The 19589-nt window shown below is 44.1% G+C and overlaps 1 protein-coding gene across 3 annotated transcripts; it reads right to left on the reverse strand.

Moving 5' to 3' along the window:
- Positions 1-2788: 2788 nt before the first annotated feature.
- On the reverse strand, positions 2789-7888 carry IDNK (IDNK gluconokinase). Of its 3 annotated transcripts, none has more exons than XM_075410534.1 (5): positions 7872-7888; positions 7360-7390; positions 6984-7070; positions 5398-5441; positions 2789-3271 (listed from the first exon to the last, which is right to left on the reverse strand). In XM_075410534.1, the coding sequence occupies exons 3-5, from the start codon at positions 7011-7013 to the stop codon at positions 2911-2913; spliced, it is 435 nt and encodes a 144-aa protein (XP_075266649.1). In that variant the 5' UTR covers positions 7014-7070; positions 7360-7390; positions 7872-7888; the 3' UTR covers positions 2789-2910. The 3 variants fall into 3 exon arrangements, with proteins under 3 accessions (XP_075266649.1, XP_075266647.1, XP_075266648.1); XM_075410532.1 differs by lacking the exon at positions 7872-7888 and adding an exon at positions 7479-7579; XM_075410533.1 differs by lacking the exons at positions 7360-7390; positions 7872-7888 and adding an exon at positions 7479-7597.
- Between the last annotated feature and the right edge of the window lie 11701 nt (positions 7889-19589).

Raw genomic sequence — 19589 nt, forward strand, 5'->3', positions numbered from 1 at the left:
TAAATAAAAAGTGAGCAGGAAGAGTTTAGAGGGAGAGACACCTATAAGAAGTTGTGTTCCTGAAGATTTCACCTGCACTTTCCAGTGAAAGTAATGGCTTCTTAGCTTCTACTTGCTTGTTTAGAGGTGCAGTTTTTTCAGGTTTTTTTGGCTGTATCTGTCCTGCTCTGAGATGGAGCAAGGCGCAGGCAAACTCCCTCTTCTGAGATTCTGAGAGAAAAGCAGATGCTCGGCATTACCTTCAGATCAGCATTCTGAAAAAAAATGGTGTATCTTTAACATCTCGCTGTGTTCATCCACGTACTGCCAGCTGCCCCTTTCTTGGAAACAGGAGTTTCTCACGAACCCTAGGTCTGCAAAGTACAACTAGCTTTAGGTGGTAATGATTTCCAGTTAATGTGGAGGTAAAGAGGTGCCATCTCACAGAGGACATGAGTGGGGATTGCAACGTTCAAGCGCCAGCTAGTTAGGACTTAAGAGACTCAAGTACTGAATTCCAGTGGTGAAAACTGCACCTGTCATTCAGAAGATTAATGGCATGTTAATTTAAATGGTCGCTTTGTTCTTTCAGTGTCATTTGAACTGTGGAAATACTTTGTTTTGCTATAAGTAAAAGCGAAAGGCAAATATATTAAAAAGTTAGGGGAAGGAAATATTACTGTTACTAGAGCAAAGAGTGAGAAATACCCTGACCTTATTTGAAGAAGCATGAACTGCCTGTAATTAAGAACATGCTACTTTGTTTGGAAAAGACTTCCAAAATCCAAGGTGCCTACATAGGCTTCCCTGAGAGAACAGTTTTTAAATGTTAAGCACAATGTTCTGTTAGTGCCAGCCACTTCGAAAGCATGCTATAAATGCTGACAAGCAGATCTGAAAATTAGAGTCCAGCCTTTTCAGCACTCACACTTGAAAATGTCACCCAATTATTTTTCTTATTTGAAGGTCTATTCATATCTGTTTGTGACAGGGTGGAGCTGCTTTTCCATCACTGTACAGTGCCCTGATCTAGTTTTATGGTCTCTGAAAAAAAAGCGAGCATAAATCTGTTTTTAATGATGGGTATATTAGAAAAGCTCTTTGTTTGTTAAGTGGTGCGTTGGGAAAAAATCGAGACTTCATTAAAAGCAGAGGTACCACAAGAGGGTGCAATTTCTTTCATTTTTATAGATGGGAAACTTCCTTTCACTGGTGCTGACCAGTCACTTGGTCTGAAGAGATGCCCAGCCTCTGAAATTAGAGGGTGTTAGGAATCAGCCATACGTGCCTTTCTCTTGCACTTAACTTTGCCTCTGAGTCTTAAGCTTTCACCTTGGCTCTCAGAATAAACTGGGTCTGAATTGAGGGCGTTTTTTCTAGTGCTGCTGTAGCAAGTATCAGCAGACTAAAACTGATAACTGCCTGGTGTTCTCCCTCCAGGTCACAAACAAACAGCAAAAGAGCACTTCTGGGTGGGTGTGTTAATGTCTACAATCCCAAATCTGTATCTAAAAATGCCTGCTCTCAGTCAGATAGTGCCCATTTATTGCACTGATCTAAGCACAGTAGTTTGTCTAGTAAACCACAAAGCCCTTACTACTCATACAAAATGAGAACCAAGATAAATGTTTTTCAGCTAGTTAGCTGGGTAAAAATTGCACCAAAGATGCTTTGAAACATGAGTTTTGCTTCTAAAGGAGTTAATCCATCTAGAAATAAAAGAATTGCATGACACACTAAAAATAAGCCATCTGCAATGGCACACGGGGATGGCTCCATTCGGATGTGACGCATCTTTCTCACAGAAACTATCTGCAGTTTTCATTAAGTTAAGCTAAAAAGGCATGTCTTGTGTAACAAGGCATAAAAAAACCTTTTAAAAAACACTTTGGGAATAAAAAAGGATTTTAACCTTTAATTGTGTGAGTCAGGCATCTGATTGACTATTTGGAATTTTCTGATCACAAGAAAAGTTGTAAAAAATATGTATTAGAAACGGCTTGATCTTAAGCTTTAAAGCAGTTGTATGAATACCTGTCCACAAGCATATGTTGGACTGGACATCGGCTGAGGTGGAGGACTAAAGCACACCAGAACAGGGAAGTGATGGAGAAGGTCCAGCTGTGAAAGAGTAAGTTAACTTTTCTAAAAGAAGGAAACATCTGTCAGTTGTATTCAGTATATTGGATCACTGGTTGACTCAGTCTCCACTGCACTTCATCAGTGGGTAGGCTCTGTACGTGAAAGATGAGAGTTCAGAGCCAATATGATGCCACTTACACTTAATTTCTAAAGCTTTCCATAGAATTATATTTTGTATATTGCCTCACCACCACTACCTTTTTTCTCACGTTTCAGCTTGGTGTTCAATGCACACAGTAAGAGTTCACGAAAGCCCTCATGAAGTCACCAGTGTCCTGGTGAGGTTAGCAAGGGCACAAACACGGAAGCTACAACTTGCTGAACATCTGGCTGTGAGACAGTGGCTGTGTCAGGCAGAGAACTTCACCATGCATGTTCCTGCCTCTTCTAGAAAAATAGGTATGTTGTTTCTAACAAAGCTGTAAGTTATTTCATCACTTAATAGCAGATGTGCCCACCTCCATGTCTGACAGAGTAAAAATTAAAATGAAGAAATGAAATTACTGTGTGTCACCCTTGGCAGAATTTTCAAAAGCAGGCTCCTCCTAAAATGGGAGTTTTAACTTAATACAGCGAAGGGTTTAAAAAGTTGACAGTTTTTGAAAATTTCGTCCTGTACGTCTTTTACAGAGCCATGATAAAAATACCAGCAGCAGTAAACCAGCTCTTAACATTGCAATCCATTTAATTTTCAGGAAAAATTAAGTTGTTTTAAAAATTTAATAATTAAAATGCTGTTTCATACCCTTGATACCCTTAAAGGAATTTCTGCACATGCAGTTCAGAAACTCACTCCAGAAAAGCCTCACCCTGAAAAATGGCGCACTCAATCTCCAGCACTATTTCAGGGAGAGATTTTTCTAGACCGACAGTAATGAAGTTTTCTGGTGCGGTAGGAGGCTCCAGAGTATCAAACTGAGACTTGAGAAGTTCAGGTGGCATAAAATGTCCTCTCCTCTTCTCCAGGCGGCCAGCAATGACGTCTATAGGCCCATGCAAATGAACAAAGAGGATCTTCAGCGCTGCATTTTCTCCTGGTTGCTCTGGCTGGTTGCTTTCAATTGCAGATGCTCCACTAACTAACACATGCCTATACATCTTCTTCAGCGCAGAACAGGCCAGAACTGCATCTTGTCCAGATGCCTCTTCCCTATCAAAAAGAAAAGAAAAAAAAAAAAAAAACTTCCACATGTGGTGTAACAAAATGGCTCATTAGCTCTGCTGAACAAAGCCCTGGATCCTAGCAGAGGACAGCCATGGGAGTAGTGGCATTTTTTCGTCATTTTCACAGAAATTTGCAACCAAATCTTCAATGCAGGTGAAGGTGTGATTTGAAAGTGAGGTCATGCTAGCCAGCCTCCTGGTAAAATCTCAATCTTGGGGACCTTCTTTACTAGCCACCCTTCTTTCCTAAATTAAATTCAATTCTAGCACAAGGAAGTGTCGTGATCATTTCGTTAATTGCTGAGGACAGCAGCAACTGAATATCCATACAAGCTTCTGTCCATTATCTATAAAATCACTACACTAATCCGTCTAGAGAGTAAGCGGCTGCTGAACGATACAGAGCTCTGTTCTTAAATACATACACAGGTATACTTCCAACAACTGTTTTCACTGTCTCAGATTTAACTGCAGTGTTACATTTTACGATTCCTGTAACCATACTCATTGGCAGCACTACATATATGCCCACTTCAAGTCAAACAAGGGATTGGATGCAGGTAAATGAAAAGCCTTGCACGCGTATTTTTTACTGGAAAGGTTTATTAAAACAAAGCAAGCATAAAACCTCGGGTGTGTCTGTTCTGCGGGTAAGGAAATCCCGAATTAGTTGTCTCTATGAAGTAGTGACTGGAATGCCTCCCTAAGAAAATACATTCTGTAATCAAATTAAAATTAGGAATAAACCTATTTAAAAATCATGGTACATTTGTGAGGTTTTGGTTCCCAGGGAAATAAGAACTTACAATACCTACCACTATCACCTAGGTAAGCCAATGCCAGCCTGGGCTACTTGTGAGCACTAGTAATGCCAGACTACTGGCATTAGGCTCTTTTAAAGTGTACTCGATTTTCCAAGGTTCCTGGAGCTGGGCAGTGGCCTTGGACTAACATGTAACATACGGCAACAGATCCAGCATAACACCCCAGACAAATTTCTCAGTGAATTAACCCACGCTCCAGTGAGGTACGCTCACCTGACACGCACAAGCGAGTAACAGCCACTGTGTAACGCCAGGCCAAACAGTCCCTGCCCCCAGCCATTCCTCATTTAGGAGATGTTCCAGTCCCTTCATCAGCTACGTGGCCCACTGCTGGACGCTCTCCAGTACGCCCATGCCTCTCCCCATAGGGAGCCCTGAACCGGAGACAGCACTCCACCAGGTGCGGCCTCAGCAGTGCTGAGGAGAGGGGAAGGATCACCCACCTCCCGTGACCCACTGGTAACTCTTTGACTAACGCAGCCCAGGGTATTGCTGGCCTGCTTTGCCAGGAGAGCGCATGGCTGGCTCACGTTCAACTTGGGTGTCTGTCACGTTTCCCCCCCGTCCTTTTCTGCAAAGCTGCTTTCCAGTGAATGTACCGGTGCCTGGCGTCATTCCTCCCCAGGGGCAGGACTTTGCACTTTGTCTTAAACTTCATGAGGTTCCTGTCTGCCCATTCCTACAGCTTTTCAAGGTCCCTCTGGATCAGCCACTCCTCCCCGCTTTGCGTGACCTGCAAGCTCGTGGAGCGTAAGCTCTGCCCCATCATCTGGTGCCACCGATCGCCACCCTCTGCGCCTGGCTCTTCAGCCTATTTTCAGTCCACCTCACTGTTTGCTCATCCCACCCTCACTTCCATCAGCTTCTCCATGAAGATCCTATGGCAGATGATGTCAAGCAAACGATGCCGTATCTCGCTCAAACTAATAATATTTTACAAAATTTTATCCTACTGTCATTATCGGTGCATTCTGTGGTTACATCCTTTTTAAGCAGCTAATGCCAGGCTTATTAGTGAACCGGACCCTTGAAATTATTTTTACATACGCAGCAGAAAACCAGCTATCATTGGCAACAATTTTCCCAATGCTGTGACTTGGGGATTGTCTCACCCTCACCAATTATTACAACATCTTAGATTAGTGAAAATAGAATGGCTTTGCTACCTGCAGAATGTTTTTACACTGCTACATACACTTCTGCTTTGGCATGCCACGGGGAAAATACTTTTGGTACTTTTTTTTGTCTTTAGCCCAAACTCTAGATGTAAAGCTAGATGTTCTCTTACCTCCTTAGTATATCATGCAATGCACAAAGCCAGGGAATCCTGTCCTAGAAAGAAAACAAGTTAGTTCAAAATTGATTATGAAATTGATTTGAAACAATTGCTTCTAACATCCAGAGCATTTGACTACGGATGAAAATTAGCATTAAACTGTACAGCAAGTTCAGCTTTGATTCTCTTTCTTCCTAATGTCGATTTGCTGGCACTGCCTGAAGGCTAACGAGAAGTGCTAGGCATCTCATCAATAAGATGTTTTTAGTGGAATAGTACTTTTTATACTACAGATACCTACAAGTATCTGATGGAAGTGATACGTACTTAGATGTCGCATGCACCCTGTAAACCTCTGAAGGGCAGTCAACTTCTCTCTTGCTTCTATTATACAATTCAAATGTGCACCCTGAATTGTTATTTCTTTTTCCTTACATCTTGGCAAACACACACAATGATTTGGATCAAAGTTGAGGTTTTCAGGAACAGACAGATCTAAATTCAGTTATCTGCAATAACTTAATTATGTCATTTTTATGTCAGCAGCAATCACGAATAAATGTAATCATGCTGCAACACCTTTGCTCAGTAGTCAGGCAAACACAATGCGAGTGATTGATCAGCTTCTCATTAGACTCTTTGTTTAAATTCTAAGCTCCCACAAACTTCTGTCATGCCTACTGAGCATTACGCAATTGCTCCCGTTTCATCTTTCAGTGCTGTTACTGCTGGCTAAGCACAACGAAGGATTCAGTGGACAACCAACACCTTTTTGTTATGGTCACTACAGAGTAAGTTCCCACTGGCATTCAAGAACGCCCTCACAATTTTTCATCTCTGGTGTTTCAGAAGAGGTGCTTCCCTCTTCCTGGGCACCACACACCAACGGTCCGGTCGTCCAGTTGCGCGATGCTGCTTTAGACGACACACCGTCTTCTATGGACTTCCAACCACTAGCAAGGCATTGAAGTTTTTAACAAGAATCTGGAATATATTTTTCAGTCTACCGAGAGAGCTTTGAAGAACTCCTTAGTTCAGCTTTATGTTTCTAGAGATCTCCCACAAAAAGCTCAAGAGGCGTCGTAACTCTTCTAATTTACTCAAGTCTCTGAATTCGCAGGTACTGTAAAATCAAGCTCGATCATTTTTACCTGTTCGGGCTGAAGGACAGGCTGAAGGGAAGTAAGCACGTTTTAAGCAGGAGTGCACAAAGCAGAAGACTGGGAACTAATCAGTGCAGTAACTGAAAGCGATGAGATGTAGTTCAGTAGAGACATCGATCTGTCCTCTTGTATTTAACTCAAAGCAGCAGCATGTAATCTAAGGCTGTGATGCTGTGTATTGATGTAGAGGGAGAGATTTCTGACAAACCCTGAACCAGCATAAAATGAGCTACCAAGCACGCTTCGGTAAACTATTTTCTTTAAGCAGAATCCTTTGCAACACGAAAAAAGGCTCCCTCTCCCACCAGCTGCCGACCTGTAAATTCAGCCTGCGCTTACGGTCAGCCTGGTCTACGCCACACACGACCTACTTCAGCCGCAGGTTACGAAAGTAAAGGCGTCGGAGGCCGCTCTCTCGGGGCGAACACAAGGTACCTCGTCATTCAGCGGTGTCCCTGCCGCCATCTTCTTTTTGTTCGCCGGAGAATGATAGTCGTCTGCATCGCAGAATGCCCACCCCAGCTAAGGAGAGGGGGGAAAAGGAAAACCACGCGTCATTCCGCCAAACCGGGCGAGCTAGTCAAGATCCCGGGACGGGCAAAGGCGGCACCTGAGAAACCACGGGCCACTCGGGCCGCGGTGCGAACTGCCACCCGCGCCGCCATGGCGAGCGGCACGGCGGCCGCCAGGCCGGCCCGCCCGCCCCGGGGGGACAGGCCGCCCCGCCCCGCGCCGCCCCGCCGGCCGCAGGGTCCCCGCAGCGTCCCCGCGGACCCCGCCGCCGGTCTCCTGGGGCCCGGCGGGGCCGTACCTTCGCTGCCAGCCGCCGCCCCGCCGCGGTCCTGCGGGGAAGCGCAGAGACTCGGTTACAGCCCCCGTGCCGGGCCTCGGGGCCCGCTCCCCCGCGCAACCCCCCAGCCCGCCGCCTACTTCCCGCAGCCGCTGACGCCCATCACCACCACCAGCACCATGGCGAGCCCGGCCCGGCCCGCTCCGCGCCCGCCGCCCCCGCCCGTCCTCGGCCGCGGGAGGCGTGTGCGGGCCCGCCCGCCGGCTCCGGGCGCCGGGAGGGGAGGGGAGCAGAGCGGAGCGGAGGGGTTCCCTGCGGGAGCCCGGGACACCCGTCCCGCCCCGCAGCCCGGGTCTGCCCGCAGCCTTTGTGCCCGCGCGGGCGGTGTCTCCGCGGCAAGGCTGGACGGGGCTGGTGGAAGGTGCCCCTGCCCGTGGCGGGGGGGTCGGACTGGGTGGCGGGCAAGGGGCCTTCCAGCCCAGACCCCGCCACGGCTCCGCGGTTCTCGCTGCGCCCGCGTGGGTGCATCGAACCCAGCAGCCTCGTCGCTCCTGAGCGACCGGGCGCGGCGGCGGCGGCGCTGGAGGAGCGTGTCTGCGTGCGGGAGCAGCGGAGAGCTGCTGCGGCCGGCGGCTGCGGCGGGAGAGCGCGGCGTGCGCGTCCCCGCCTTCGTCCCGGGCGAGAAAAAGGCCGCTGCTCTTCGCGGGCGGCTGTTCTGAAACACAGCCGAGAAGACCCACGGTGTTCGCGTTGCGTACTTTCTGTTTTGTTTTCAGCTCCCTGTCTTAAAACCCGTCTTTGCAGGACCGCATCAAATCCTGGGTGGAGGAATTGCTGCCTGCAGCTACTGCCACAGAGAGGACTGCAGCACGGCGGCAGCCGGGCAGCAGAGAAATCCCTGCACCTGCAGAAACCGTGCGTGACCGTCTCTCCGTGGGAAGGGCTGTCGCCTAAACAGAGGCTGCGGATGACAAGGATGTTCAAGTGGAGCAATGTGGGGTTTTTTTTTTTTCTTTTTTCCTTTTTGCAAGTGTTGTAGTAGGTCTGTGTCTCGGGTGGAGGTTCGGAGGGAACAACAACCTCTTGAGAGGTTAAGGAAGAGGTACGCCTGACGGGCGTGGGCCGTCCCAGACCTGCAGCTCACGCTGCTGACCAACGGCCTGTGCCTGCACGACAAGTTACGTACCGCAAACGCTGTGTTTGTCACGCTTGCGCGGGCCGCATGTGCCGCACGCGAGTGGCAAAGCTGCTCTGCCCACGCGCGGTGGGCGCAGCAGGGACTTGGGGACTTTGGCAGATGGGTCAGAACCGGCGCTTCGACTAAACAACCGAAGGCTGTAATGTTTCTTGTACAGTCAGGATTATTTGACATCATATGATAGATTTATCCTTGTTTAAGAAAACCTAGATTTTAAAAATCGTGGTGTTTTTGTATTATCTTCTCAAAGATGCTGTCATACGGATTTTTAAATGGTGCACCTTGCTTATTTACCTATGGCTTCATGGTTCTGTATGAGAAATTGTGGTTTGAAATAATAAGAGGTCTTAAATGACCATGTTAATAACAACACTGTTCTGTCCAATTAGTTTTAACTCTTTTCTCCACAATTCACCTTCTGATTTCTCTGATAGCATGGAGATAGATACAGGAGTGTTTTTATTATTCTTTAATTAAAAAAACACATAGTTTAATAGGCACTGTCATAACAAAAGACATGTATTGAAATACAGATAAATCTCGGTATTTTGGTCTTATGGAAAATATCTCCCCATTTTCATTATATACATTGGATTTCCTATTTGTCTTTTCCCATAAGGAAAGGCTATTTAGGTGATTGCAAAACAAGTATGTTCATTACACTGGACAGAAAAAAAAACCCCACCTACCAAACCCCAAACTTTATTTAGATAAGAGATCTGATGGTGTTGGTGATTCTTAATGAAATAAGTGATTCTTCCTTACTAGTATTTTAAGTTAGCCTCTCCTTTGGAGGAGTAAACTTATAAAATGTGTATCAGTTGAGTAGGTTGTGTCACCAGCTTCTCAAGTAGAAGTCCTTCTCCAAAATGAAGATTGAGCCCATCCTAGTTTCTAAAGCTAAAAGGAGTAATGTGACCTTGTAGGAATCAAGCCTCGGAAGAAATTCTCAAAAAGTACGTTAAGTCTCCTGGTCTGCATGAAATTTTATTTCCTTTGCAGGGCACTTCAAATAACATTATGAAAGATGGATGCCTTGCATTTTTTTTTCTGTTATCTGTTTCTGACCATTTAATTGAGGTTGGAACTGCCTGTGTTTCACATACCTATTAGGGGTTCCTTAACAAAGACCAGAACCTTCCAAGTTATTATGCTACTGCCCAAACAGCCCAGTCCTCAAATTACCAACAGACCACAATGACTCCTTTAAGGCGCCCAGTGACTGAATACAAATTATGCTGTAATAGCAGTATGATTGTGCCAAAGTAACTGAATTTGCCTGCGTCTTTTCAATTTCAAGGCCGATTAATTGTGAGGCAGGGGAAAATGTTTCATTCGGATGAGAGTTCTTGGGACATCCAAATGAACAAACCTGAAAATACCTGTGGTCACTTTGACCCTGGATGCATTATCACAATTGCAGTTCCCATTCGCAGAATTAAAACCTGAATTGCTCTGTCATAACAGTCCTTGAGATTTTGTTACCATCAAGAGCAGCTGACTACCTCACCTACAGCACACACCCAACTGCTTTTGTAACCAGATTATCACAATTTTATCTGGCTTGGTTACCCCAAAGCAGAGAAAACATCTGTTTCTCTATTTGGCAGCTTTTTTTTTAAAATCCGTAACTTCGCGTTTTATAAAAAGCTCCATGCCAGGCTGGTGTGGTGTCATCTATTTTATATCAGTGTATTTTGCAGGAATTCTTGCCAGGAGTTCTGTTCTTCTCCAGCCCAGACTAACAAGCCATGAGCGCGCACTGACAGAGCTGTACAGGCAGCAGTGGACTCTGCAGATGGTGCAGGGAGGGGAAAAGGAGATGGAGAAAACTAATCGAATTGTACAAACACAGGAGCCTGTAAGCAATGTGAAGAAGGCAATTATATTCAGACTTCCTGCTGGTGTGGTTCATTTGATTTGTACAGATTTAATTCATGTTAGTAGTCAACTGGAGGGTTGACTGGATAAAACTCAGCCAAACGATTGACTTAACAGGGTCACATTGCGTATGCCTCAATATCCACTTAAGATGTGTTTAATTAAGTTGTAGATCCAATAAGATGCATGAATTCTTTTGGTTGGAGTTGAACGAGGATTTCCCTACCTGTCTGTCCTAGTCACAGAAGAAACAAATATCTTTTCCACTTACTATTTCTTTAATAACCTGGGGGAGCGTCATATTAGTCTTTGTCTTTTAACAATATATGCACATCTTATGAAATTTATTGTGATGCTCTCATTACATTGAAGACCATTTGCTGTAATTGGCACGGGTGCCTTCTCTCTAGCGTTTAGAATTCTTCTAATTCCCAGAGTTAGCAGAATATATAACTTTATTCTGAAGCTCTGACACAGTTGTATAAAAAAGCTGTATGGTTTCATGAATTCCAGAGTGCATTCACACAGCTGAAATAGGAGACAATGGAATATAAATGTCTCCCAATGTTTTATTTATTGTATTTAATAATAGGTGAAATTAAAATATAATGGTGAAGGATGAACAGTCAAGAATTAATATGCAAAAAACCTCAAGAATACCTACCAGAAAACCCATCACGTGCTACTAGCCCCTGAAGAATTTTCTGGATAATGTATTTTCAACTACTTTTTTTAATTGGCATTTAGTCTATTTTTATGGCTTTCTGGAGTGTTTTCAGTGTCTTTCTGAGCCTCTCTGGTTTGACTAATCATCTGATATTGAATTTGTGGCATTCAGTAAAGCCTTATCATCTGCTTAAATGAACTGCCTAATTTTAGAGAAGAGTAACAAAATATGAATGAGAGAATTCTACTTTCCTGGAGTTCTTTCTATTTGCCTTTTCTGTACCTCCCTCCTTCCCCAAAATACTAGGAAAGGTCTGTTGTATTCAGAATATTGCCAAATTCAAAGTGGAAACAAGCATTCCCACTCTAATTCCTAATTGCAACTCACCAGAGCATAATGGTGAACTACTGTAAGAGTGCACAGACCTCTTAAAGCTTGCCAGCAACATCCAGCATCACGGACGAACGTCTGTTTCTTATTAAAATAACAACTCAGGTACATTGGCTAATCTCAACTTCCTGAATCTTCAGGGAAGAAATACTGTATTTCAAGCAGTTAAGGCCCAAATTTATGTAGACCTTTAGGAGTTCAAATTAAATCCTGGATATGTATTGACAGTAAATACAAGTTAGAAGGTGTTAAGAAGATGTGTTCACTGTGAGGAGTGTCACTGAAACTGTGGTGTTCTGTTAGTCACAGTTAGTCCCCATTATAAAATAAATCAGCTTCAAATTGGCTGCATTGATCATAACTGTACCAACAATTTTCAGTATTTGTTCTATGCAATGCAAAGTCAGTCAATATCCTGAAATCCTTTCCTTTTGATAGCACAGTAGATGTCTGGGGAGTTGAAAAGAACTTAGTACAGAAAGACTGTCTGTGCCTACGGGATTTCGCAGCACTGCTGAAACATGGTCAGTTTGATGAATCTGTCAAGCTTTTAGACATTTGGGATCAGTAAATCAGCTAAAGTTGTTACAGGTTTTAAAAATCACATTAAGTATTTATACATGCTACCTTATCCCATTTTTTCATACTGAAATGCAGTGCTTTAGGGTACAACATTCATGAAATAAAAATGAGAGTTGTAAATAACTTATTTTTCCAGTTTGTGGAACAAAAAACCCAAGTAAGAGGGAATGGGAGTGACTTGACTTTGTTGCTACTAAGTGACGTTAAGTGTGTTCTGAGCTTGCTTGTGAAGCTGGAGGAATGGCAAAATCAACTGAACCTCGCTATAGGTAAAAGAAGAATGCAACACATAATACTATACTATAACCTGTACATGTCCTAACTCACTGCTGTATAGAGAAGCCTAAGAAAACATTGATCTACAAGCCGTCCAGAGAAGCTCGACAAGTGGGCCTGTGTGAACGCCATGAGGTTCAACAACGCCAAGTGAAGGTCCTGCATCTGCCTCGGCGCAAACCCCAATATCAATACAGGCTGGACGGCAAATGTATTGAGAGCAGCCCTGCCAAGAAGGACTTGGGGTACTGATGGACAAAAAGCTGGACATGACCCAGCAATGTGCACTCGCAGCCAAGAAGGCCCGCAATATCCTGGGCTGCATCACAAGCAGCGTGGCAGAAGATTGAGGGAGGGGATTCTGCTCCTCTACTCCGCTCTGGTGAGAGCCCACCTGGAGTCCTGTGTCCAGCTCTGGAGCCCCCAGCACAAGAAGGACATGGACCTGTCAGAGCGGGTCCAGAGGAGGCCACTAAAATGTTCAGAGGGCTGGAACACCGCTCCTATAAGGAAAGGCTGAGAGAGTTGAGGTTGTTCAGTGTGGAGAAGAGAAGGCTGCGGGGAGACCTGATTGCAGCCTTTCAGCACCTGAAGAGGGCTTAGAAGAAAGATGGGGACAAATATTTTAGCAAGGCCTGTTGTGATAGCACAACGGGTAATGGCTGTAAACTAGAAGGGGGTAGATTCAGACTGGCTATAAGGAAGAAACTTTTTACAAGGATGGTGAAACACTGGAACGGGTTGCCTACAGAGGTGGTAAATGCCCTATCCCTGGAAACATTCAAGGCCAGGTTGTACGGGGCTCTGAGCAACCTGGTCTAGTTGAAGAGATTCCTGTTCATTGCAGGAGGGTTCAGCTAGATGAGCTTCAAAGGTCCCTTCCAACCCAAACTATTCTATGTTTCTATGATTCTAAGTTAAATACACGTAATCCTAAACACTGAAGCTATTGTTAATTCATTTTAATTTTTCTAGCAACTACAAAGGAAATACTATAATATATTTATGCAATGGCTAGTTGACTCAATTTCAAGAAAATTCATGTAGATAAGCAGTGCAAAATTAGCTGTCTTTTTACATGGTTGTTCCTTAGGTTTTGAAAATATCTTCATTTTATGAGCTTTACTTCAGCAGTATAGTAACCCGGAGTAAATCTTTCAATGCCAACTCCACTTTTGCACAAGGATCTTACAAAATTTAACTGTGTGTAAGAAATCAAAGTCTGTTTTCCCACACAAAAATGTCTCCATGCGATGTGACCAAAATCAATGCATTAATGTAAAGAGTCCTGAGAAGTGCTCAACAAATCAGAATCCATGTTAGGAGTGTGAAAAAATGGGAAAATTACAGTGGTTTCAGTCCAGAATCACAACTAGAGCTGCAGCAGTGTGATTCAAAACTGACTGTGAAAGTCAAGAGGTTATATCTGATGCTCGGAGCAGAGTCAGGAAGATACACGGATCTTTCTGCCTGGGTGTAGCAGGCTGCTGGCACACGTAGCACTCAACGGTGAGTGTAGAGCTACTGCTCGCAGGCCAGACATGCGCGATCTAGAGTAATTTCAGCGTTACTGCACGGACAGACTGTAAACAAAGAAGATCACAGAGTTATGGTAAGACGGTTGTCTTTTCTTTAGTCCCGTCAGAAAGAAACCAGGCATAGCTGAACAGGACATCAGGAGAGCTGTACAGGTTTGATTCTGGTCTAAGTGAGACTAAAAGTAGCTTCTCCAGCATTTCTTTGTCTCTTTGAAAGCTTGGGCCTCCATTGGAAGCACAGGTTCTGCAACAGATTTATTATTTTATCTTCTCATCTTATATTTGTCTCCTCACACCCAGGGTGTAGAAGTTATGTACTTTATATTTCAGCAATACTTATAATAGCAACAGTACACACTGTTGTAGAACAAATAATTTCGAGAGCACTCAAAGCGTTAGTAGGATGTAGCCACCTGCTGGCTTTGGGAAGTGGCAAGGAGAAAATGCACATATCCTAAAATGCTGCTCCCACAAGTAAGTCATATGATTACAATTACCGAGCAGTTATTAATAAATGCTTTCAAAGTGTGCTTTCTTAGTGTCTCTGATGTTTTTTGCATTTGGTTAGTCCACATCTCTTTCCTGGATAGCCAAGCCTTCATTCTGCAATCACATACTTGGCTCTCACGCCACAGAGCCTCTCGTGTGCAAGGAAGTTTAGCAACAAAGGTAACTGCAACTTTAAATCCAGTCCTTACAAGCTCTTAAATAATTAAAAGAGCCAGATCAATAAAGGGCAATAGTCCTTTACAGCAATTTGGAGAGGAATTAATGACAAAAATCAGAGGCTATAAAGACAGCTGAATCAGCAACTGAATATTGTTGCATATTATTATTTAAAAATCATGGTGCTGATTACTTTAATAACAGACTCTGGATAGAGATTAGATGCTGGCAAGATTAACAAACTTGAAATACTTTTTGTATAATATGATACATGTTTTTCCTGTACTACTTACTTTGTTCACAAAACGTGCTAGGAACCTGACTTACCTCATGTGCAAAGCAGAATTTTTATTTGCTGGACTTCATCTCAATTGATGCAAATTAGACATGGTGTAAAATCTGATTCCTCATGCAGACCCCAAATTCGAGGACCATTCCTGGCTGCAAAAGTGCTTGAAACACATTTGAAGTTAGCCAACTACCAGTGCAGACAAGGGATGTAAAATTCCAATTGTATGATGGGAGTATTTAAAATCAGAATAAGCCCAAGAGAAGAAAAGGAACTAGAAAACCAGCCAAAACTGGTCTAAGTGCTTTGAGCTCTTTTGAAGTGCTTGTGCAGCAGCCATGGAAACAGGACGTTACCGCAAGCAAGTTCTGCCCATCAGCATCCAAATTCTACCTGGTAACAAGCACAGCATAAAAGAACACACTGAATCGGTGCGTGGTGGGGATTATGTCTCTGTGCTCTCAGTGAGCAAGGCTTTTGGCGTGCTGAGAGCTGTTCAAAGCCTGGCTCTGAAGACCTTGCTGGACTGGCCACCTGGTAACCGATGATAATGTAGTTTTTGCACATGTTATGACTAGTGTTAGTGTTACAGTAATGATCAGCTTTTACCCTTGTTTTTATCCTCCCTGCAATGATAAAGTTGAAAAAATGTGAAATGGTGTAACATTAGACTGTATTTTAAATCGGAGCCCTACTAAACATTCATTCAGATGTTCATACTGTGAAAAAAGGAGCTGTTCAAGATATAGGTAGGCAATACCTCTTTTCTCCACCTGCTAACACTGTCTGAAAATATATCTGTACCTATTCAAAAAATGAACTTTTTTGATGGGCAGATGTGCATTGCTATATTCTTTGTCTATGCACAAATACAGTCAGGAGAGCATAGCTCTGAATTTCAGCTTGACCAGGGGATGCAGAGTACCTTTAATTGGATTACAGAGTCACAGGTGAGGGCATGCCTTTTTAATTCACCACAGTCTGGGGAGATACATGGATGTGGCAGCCACCCTTCATTCAGCAAGAGAAAATCAGGTTCCTGTAGGTACTGAATTAACTGTAGGAATCTGAAACCACCAGTTGTGTCACATGCAAAACCTGTTAGTCTTTCAGCGGTCTGAGCTGCAGGGTTTCTCTGAGTCTGTGAACAAGCCTGGAAGCTTACTGCATGAATTACGTGAAAATAACCAGAGAGAACCAGTAGTGAAAGAAGTATTTGGGAAAAAGCATGGCCCTCAGAAGCAAGAGACTCCTTGGAGAGGCAGCCACGGGAAACACTGAGAGAGTACGCTGCCTGCTGTGGTTTTCCTGACAACGGTGTTAGAGAAGCAGGGCTGCCTGTATGTTCCCTGAAAAGAGTGCACCATAGAAACGTTTCAATCCCTACTGGTAAAAACAGGTTCGCAAGTCCCAGGACCCGGTGAACGGTGATAATCATCTCACTGACTTTGTACGCTCTGAACCAAAGTCTGGGAGCTGCTGTTTGCCTGCATGGTAGTTGTCTTGCGTGGATTAAAATCAATGTAAAGTTTGCTCCAGTCAGAAACGATTTCAAGTCTGTTATTGTGCAATACAGTTCAATGGAAACAAATACTGATAGAAATTTGATCTTCCAGGTGAACATCTTCAGGAAGTTTGCCAGGAAGTTTGTACAGTTAATTCAACCCATCACTCTCCGCTGGAAGGGAGTATTGCAGTGTTCTTCCCATACCTACTTCTGAATCTTTGCAGAGGTTGCTAAACTTCAGCAGTGGAAGAAAACACATACTTCTGACTCACTCCTGCTCCCGCTTCGAGCCGTGGCTGTGACTGCCCTCGTGACTGCGCCTGAGGGAGCGGGAGGCCAGCAGGATCACCAGGGCCGTGCAAGCTGCCATACATCCCTACGGATTGCAACAGGGCTTTTTGCTGGGATAATTGTGGCCAAACATATCACATCTTTTAGTGGATTTGGACCGAGAGCATGTTTGGCTCACAACAGAAATTCCTTCTGAAGTACAAACATGAAAATCCCGAGTACTTTGGTACTGCTGTCAAGTAATGTCGTACTTTACAGCTCTTGTTGCCTTCTCATTCATGCAATGAATATGCGATGGCTTTGTAATTTTTTTGTAGTGTAAAAGAAAGTAGAAACCCTATGTGAATTAAAGTTTCAGCTTCTGGCTCAACTCTTCCCTCATTGCAATCAGTAGAACCTTTGCTATTTCAATATTTTTTCTTTGTAAATTGTATCCTTAAATACTCTCAGGGTTTGTTAGTACAGTAGTAAGCATTATAGAAATATGCATTAATATTTCATATACAGTTTTCAAATTGCTGATGTAGTACTCAGATGTGAGAGACCTTTTACTCCAAGATGCAAACCCCTCCTTTTTCTTTACAATTGTTTTTTGCTATAAAGTGAAATGGACTTTTTTCCCTTCCAAATGCTTACTTAAGATTGAAACGAAAGCATGCCATAGGTGTGGGATCTGTCTGTGTACATAATGTTGTATGAGCATGCTTGTTTTCATATTTTGAGTGCTGCCCGGTATGCCCAGCTCTACTAAATTAGCTCATTGCTAATTTCAGCTTGGCTTCTGGATGCATTTTACACAAATAAAAGGCAATTCCATTGAAGAAAACAAAGTATATGCACCAAAATTTGGAGCCTTGGTACGAGCAAGTTGTTTGCCTGGCGAACCGGGTCCTTCAGCAGTCATCCAAACCTTCTGTGCAACGGGACCTTTGGGACACCTACGAATCTAGCTTTCCCGTGGACCTTGTGACTCTGAGACCAAAATGAACACTTCCCTGACTGTAGTAAACTGCTCCCTGAAGTTCTGGTTCACTGCTAGCTCAACCCCCAACCCCCACTCTTTATGTTCTGGAGAAGCCTAACGTCCAGATCATCTGTCTTCCGATGAAACATTTTAGAGTTGGAGATCCTAATCCCATTGCAGAAGCAAACCAATTCAAATCTAGACTGTTCTAGACTTCATTCATTTTAATGAAGTTGCTGTTGTTTGCTTATGGCATAGCGATCTCTGAGAGTCCCAGCCACAGCTAATTGCTGTACGTGCTATCCGGCCTGGCTGCGAGAACCTCGTGGGGGGCCCCAGCCCAAGATGATGGGTAGGCATGGGCCTCGGAGAAGGAGGTTAGTATGCTGCGCAGGGCACCTCTGTGGGGACTGTGAACTGTGTTCCAGCTCTACCTGTGCTAGAACCAGAGGTCTGACCCAAGGCAGGCATGTTTACAACTGGAGCAGTTGCATATACGGATTAATCTTTGAGTATATTTGGAAATATATATACATATATGTGTACATACTTGATTAAATTATAAACATTAACTTAAAGAGCTAAAGTTGCTGTGATGATCAGTCACTGAAGGGAAAACTCTTGACAATTATATTCTGTAATTAGGCTCCATGCAGAATCATCCAGAAATCAAAAGCACTACTCCAGCTCATTAGTGCTCCCTGCTGTCACTGAATCTAACTTCTTATCTGGCAGCAGTTCCTCGGTAAATAGGAAGTATAGGCTAGTGTCCCTTGCTCTGTCCAGACGTACTCAGCCCAAAGCAAATTCATTCCATGACCACTTAGATGAGCATAGAATGAGGATGCAGCTGTCGCACTGAGCGGTGACCATCCTGAGACGGATGAACCTCAAACGCATTTTGCGTGTGTGCCTACCCACCAGCATCTGTTCTTGCAGCCATAACCACCTGGCAGTGAGATCTCCCAACACATCTCCCAAGCTCTGCGGTACGAAGCCAGGCGAGTGGTTGGATGGGCATCTCTATGACATGCCGTGGTCTTGGCAGCAACAGCAGTAACAATAACCTTCCACTGACTCAGAAACAGATAGGTGTACAAGCAGGGCTTTGGTTTTTCTTGTTTTTAATACTTGACCAGCTCAGCATTTACTGGTAACTGAATTGAATTTATCTGTGCGTTGCTTTGCGTTTTCCAATATTGGCCACACTGTTTAATGCCAGTTCCTGAAGTAGCTGACTTGTCAGGTGATCTTTCAAAATGCTAGCTGCGTTAAGGACTGTTTGGCCTCCAAGATATGGCAAAAAGGGATGTAGTCAGTCAAGCATGGCTGTTGAAATATGTTTGTGAGGTTTTCTGTACAATTTCTAATAGTATGAGGCATTTAAGAGCCTCTTATCTGGGGGGGGGGGGGGGCAATAAGGCCTACAATTCTTACCAAGTAAGGAAGGGAAGGCAGTCCTAATATCTAATGCAAAATCCATCTGATGGATTTACATCCTGCAGTGCTGACCCAGCAGAGTGGTTGCTTTCATTCGCTGTTTTTTCTGCTACGGGGTAGAGTATTTGCTTTCGATCGTTTCACTTATCTGGTGACTCCTGCTAGACAGCTGCCATATTCTGTGCTAGTAGTGACTGCATTTCTGTGGTAACTGAAACACAGAAATCTGTTACCTGTCTCACAGAGCTCTCAGGTACCTGAAGTCTACACGGTATGCAGTATCACAGAAGCAAATAAAGTGTCAAAAAGACACGAGTGACCTGTCTTTAAAGAAGACAAGTAAAATTCTGCTGAGGTCGGTGCTCCTGCAGCTGTGCTGCTGTCGATTGCCGTGTAACAGTCAGTTTGGAGATGCGAATTTCACGCTGCAGTCATCACTGTGCCTCTGAGAACTCTGAGGACTCCTTGGAAGCTCATCCCTCTCCGTGTGGTCCTGAGAGCAAAGCAAAGAACCCTCTGAGAGTGGCTGAGCAGACTTTGACCCACTCCCTAAGGCTTTGTC

The sequence above is a fragment of the Opisthocomus hoazin genome, chromosome Z (assembly GCF_030867145.1).
Source record: "Opisthocomus hoazin isolate bOpiHoa1 chromosome Z, bOpiHoa1.hap1, whole genome shotgun sequence".
Classification (NCBI taxonomy): Eukaryota; Metazoa; Chordata; class Aves; order Opisthocomiformes; family Opisthocomidae; genus Opisthocomus; species Opisthocomus hoazin.

Coding starts and splice junctions, on each gene's coding strand:
- IDNK (XM_075410532.1), bottom strand. CDS start 7,519: ATGGTGCTGGTGGTGGTGATGGGCGTCAGCGGCTGCGGGAA. Junction 7,391..7,478: donor GGCGTCAGCGGCTGCGGGAA/GTAGGCGGCGGG, acceptor GCTTCCCCGCAG/GACCGCGGCGGGGCGGCGGC. Junction 5,442..6,983: donor GGACACCGCTGAATGACGAG/GTACCTTGTGTT, acceptor TTTTCTTTCTAG/GACAGGATTCCCTGGCTTTG.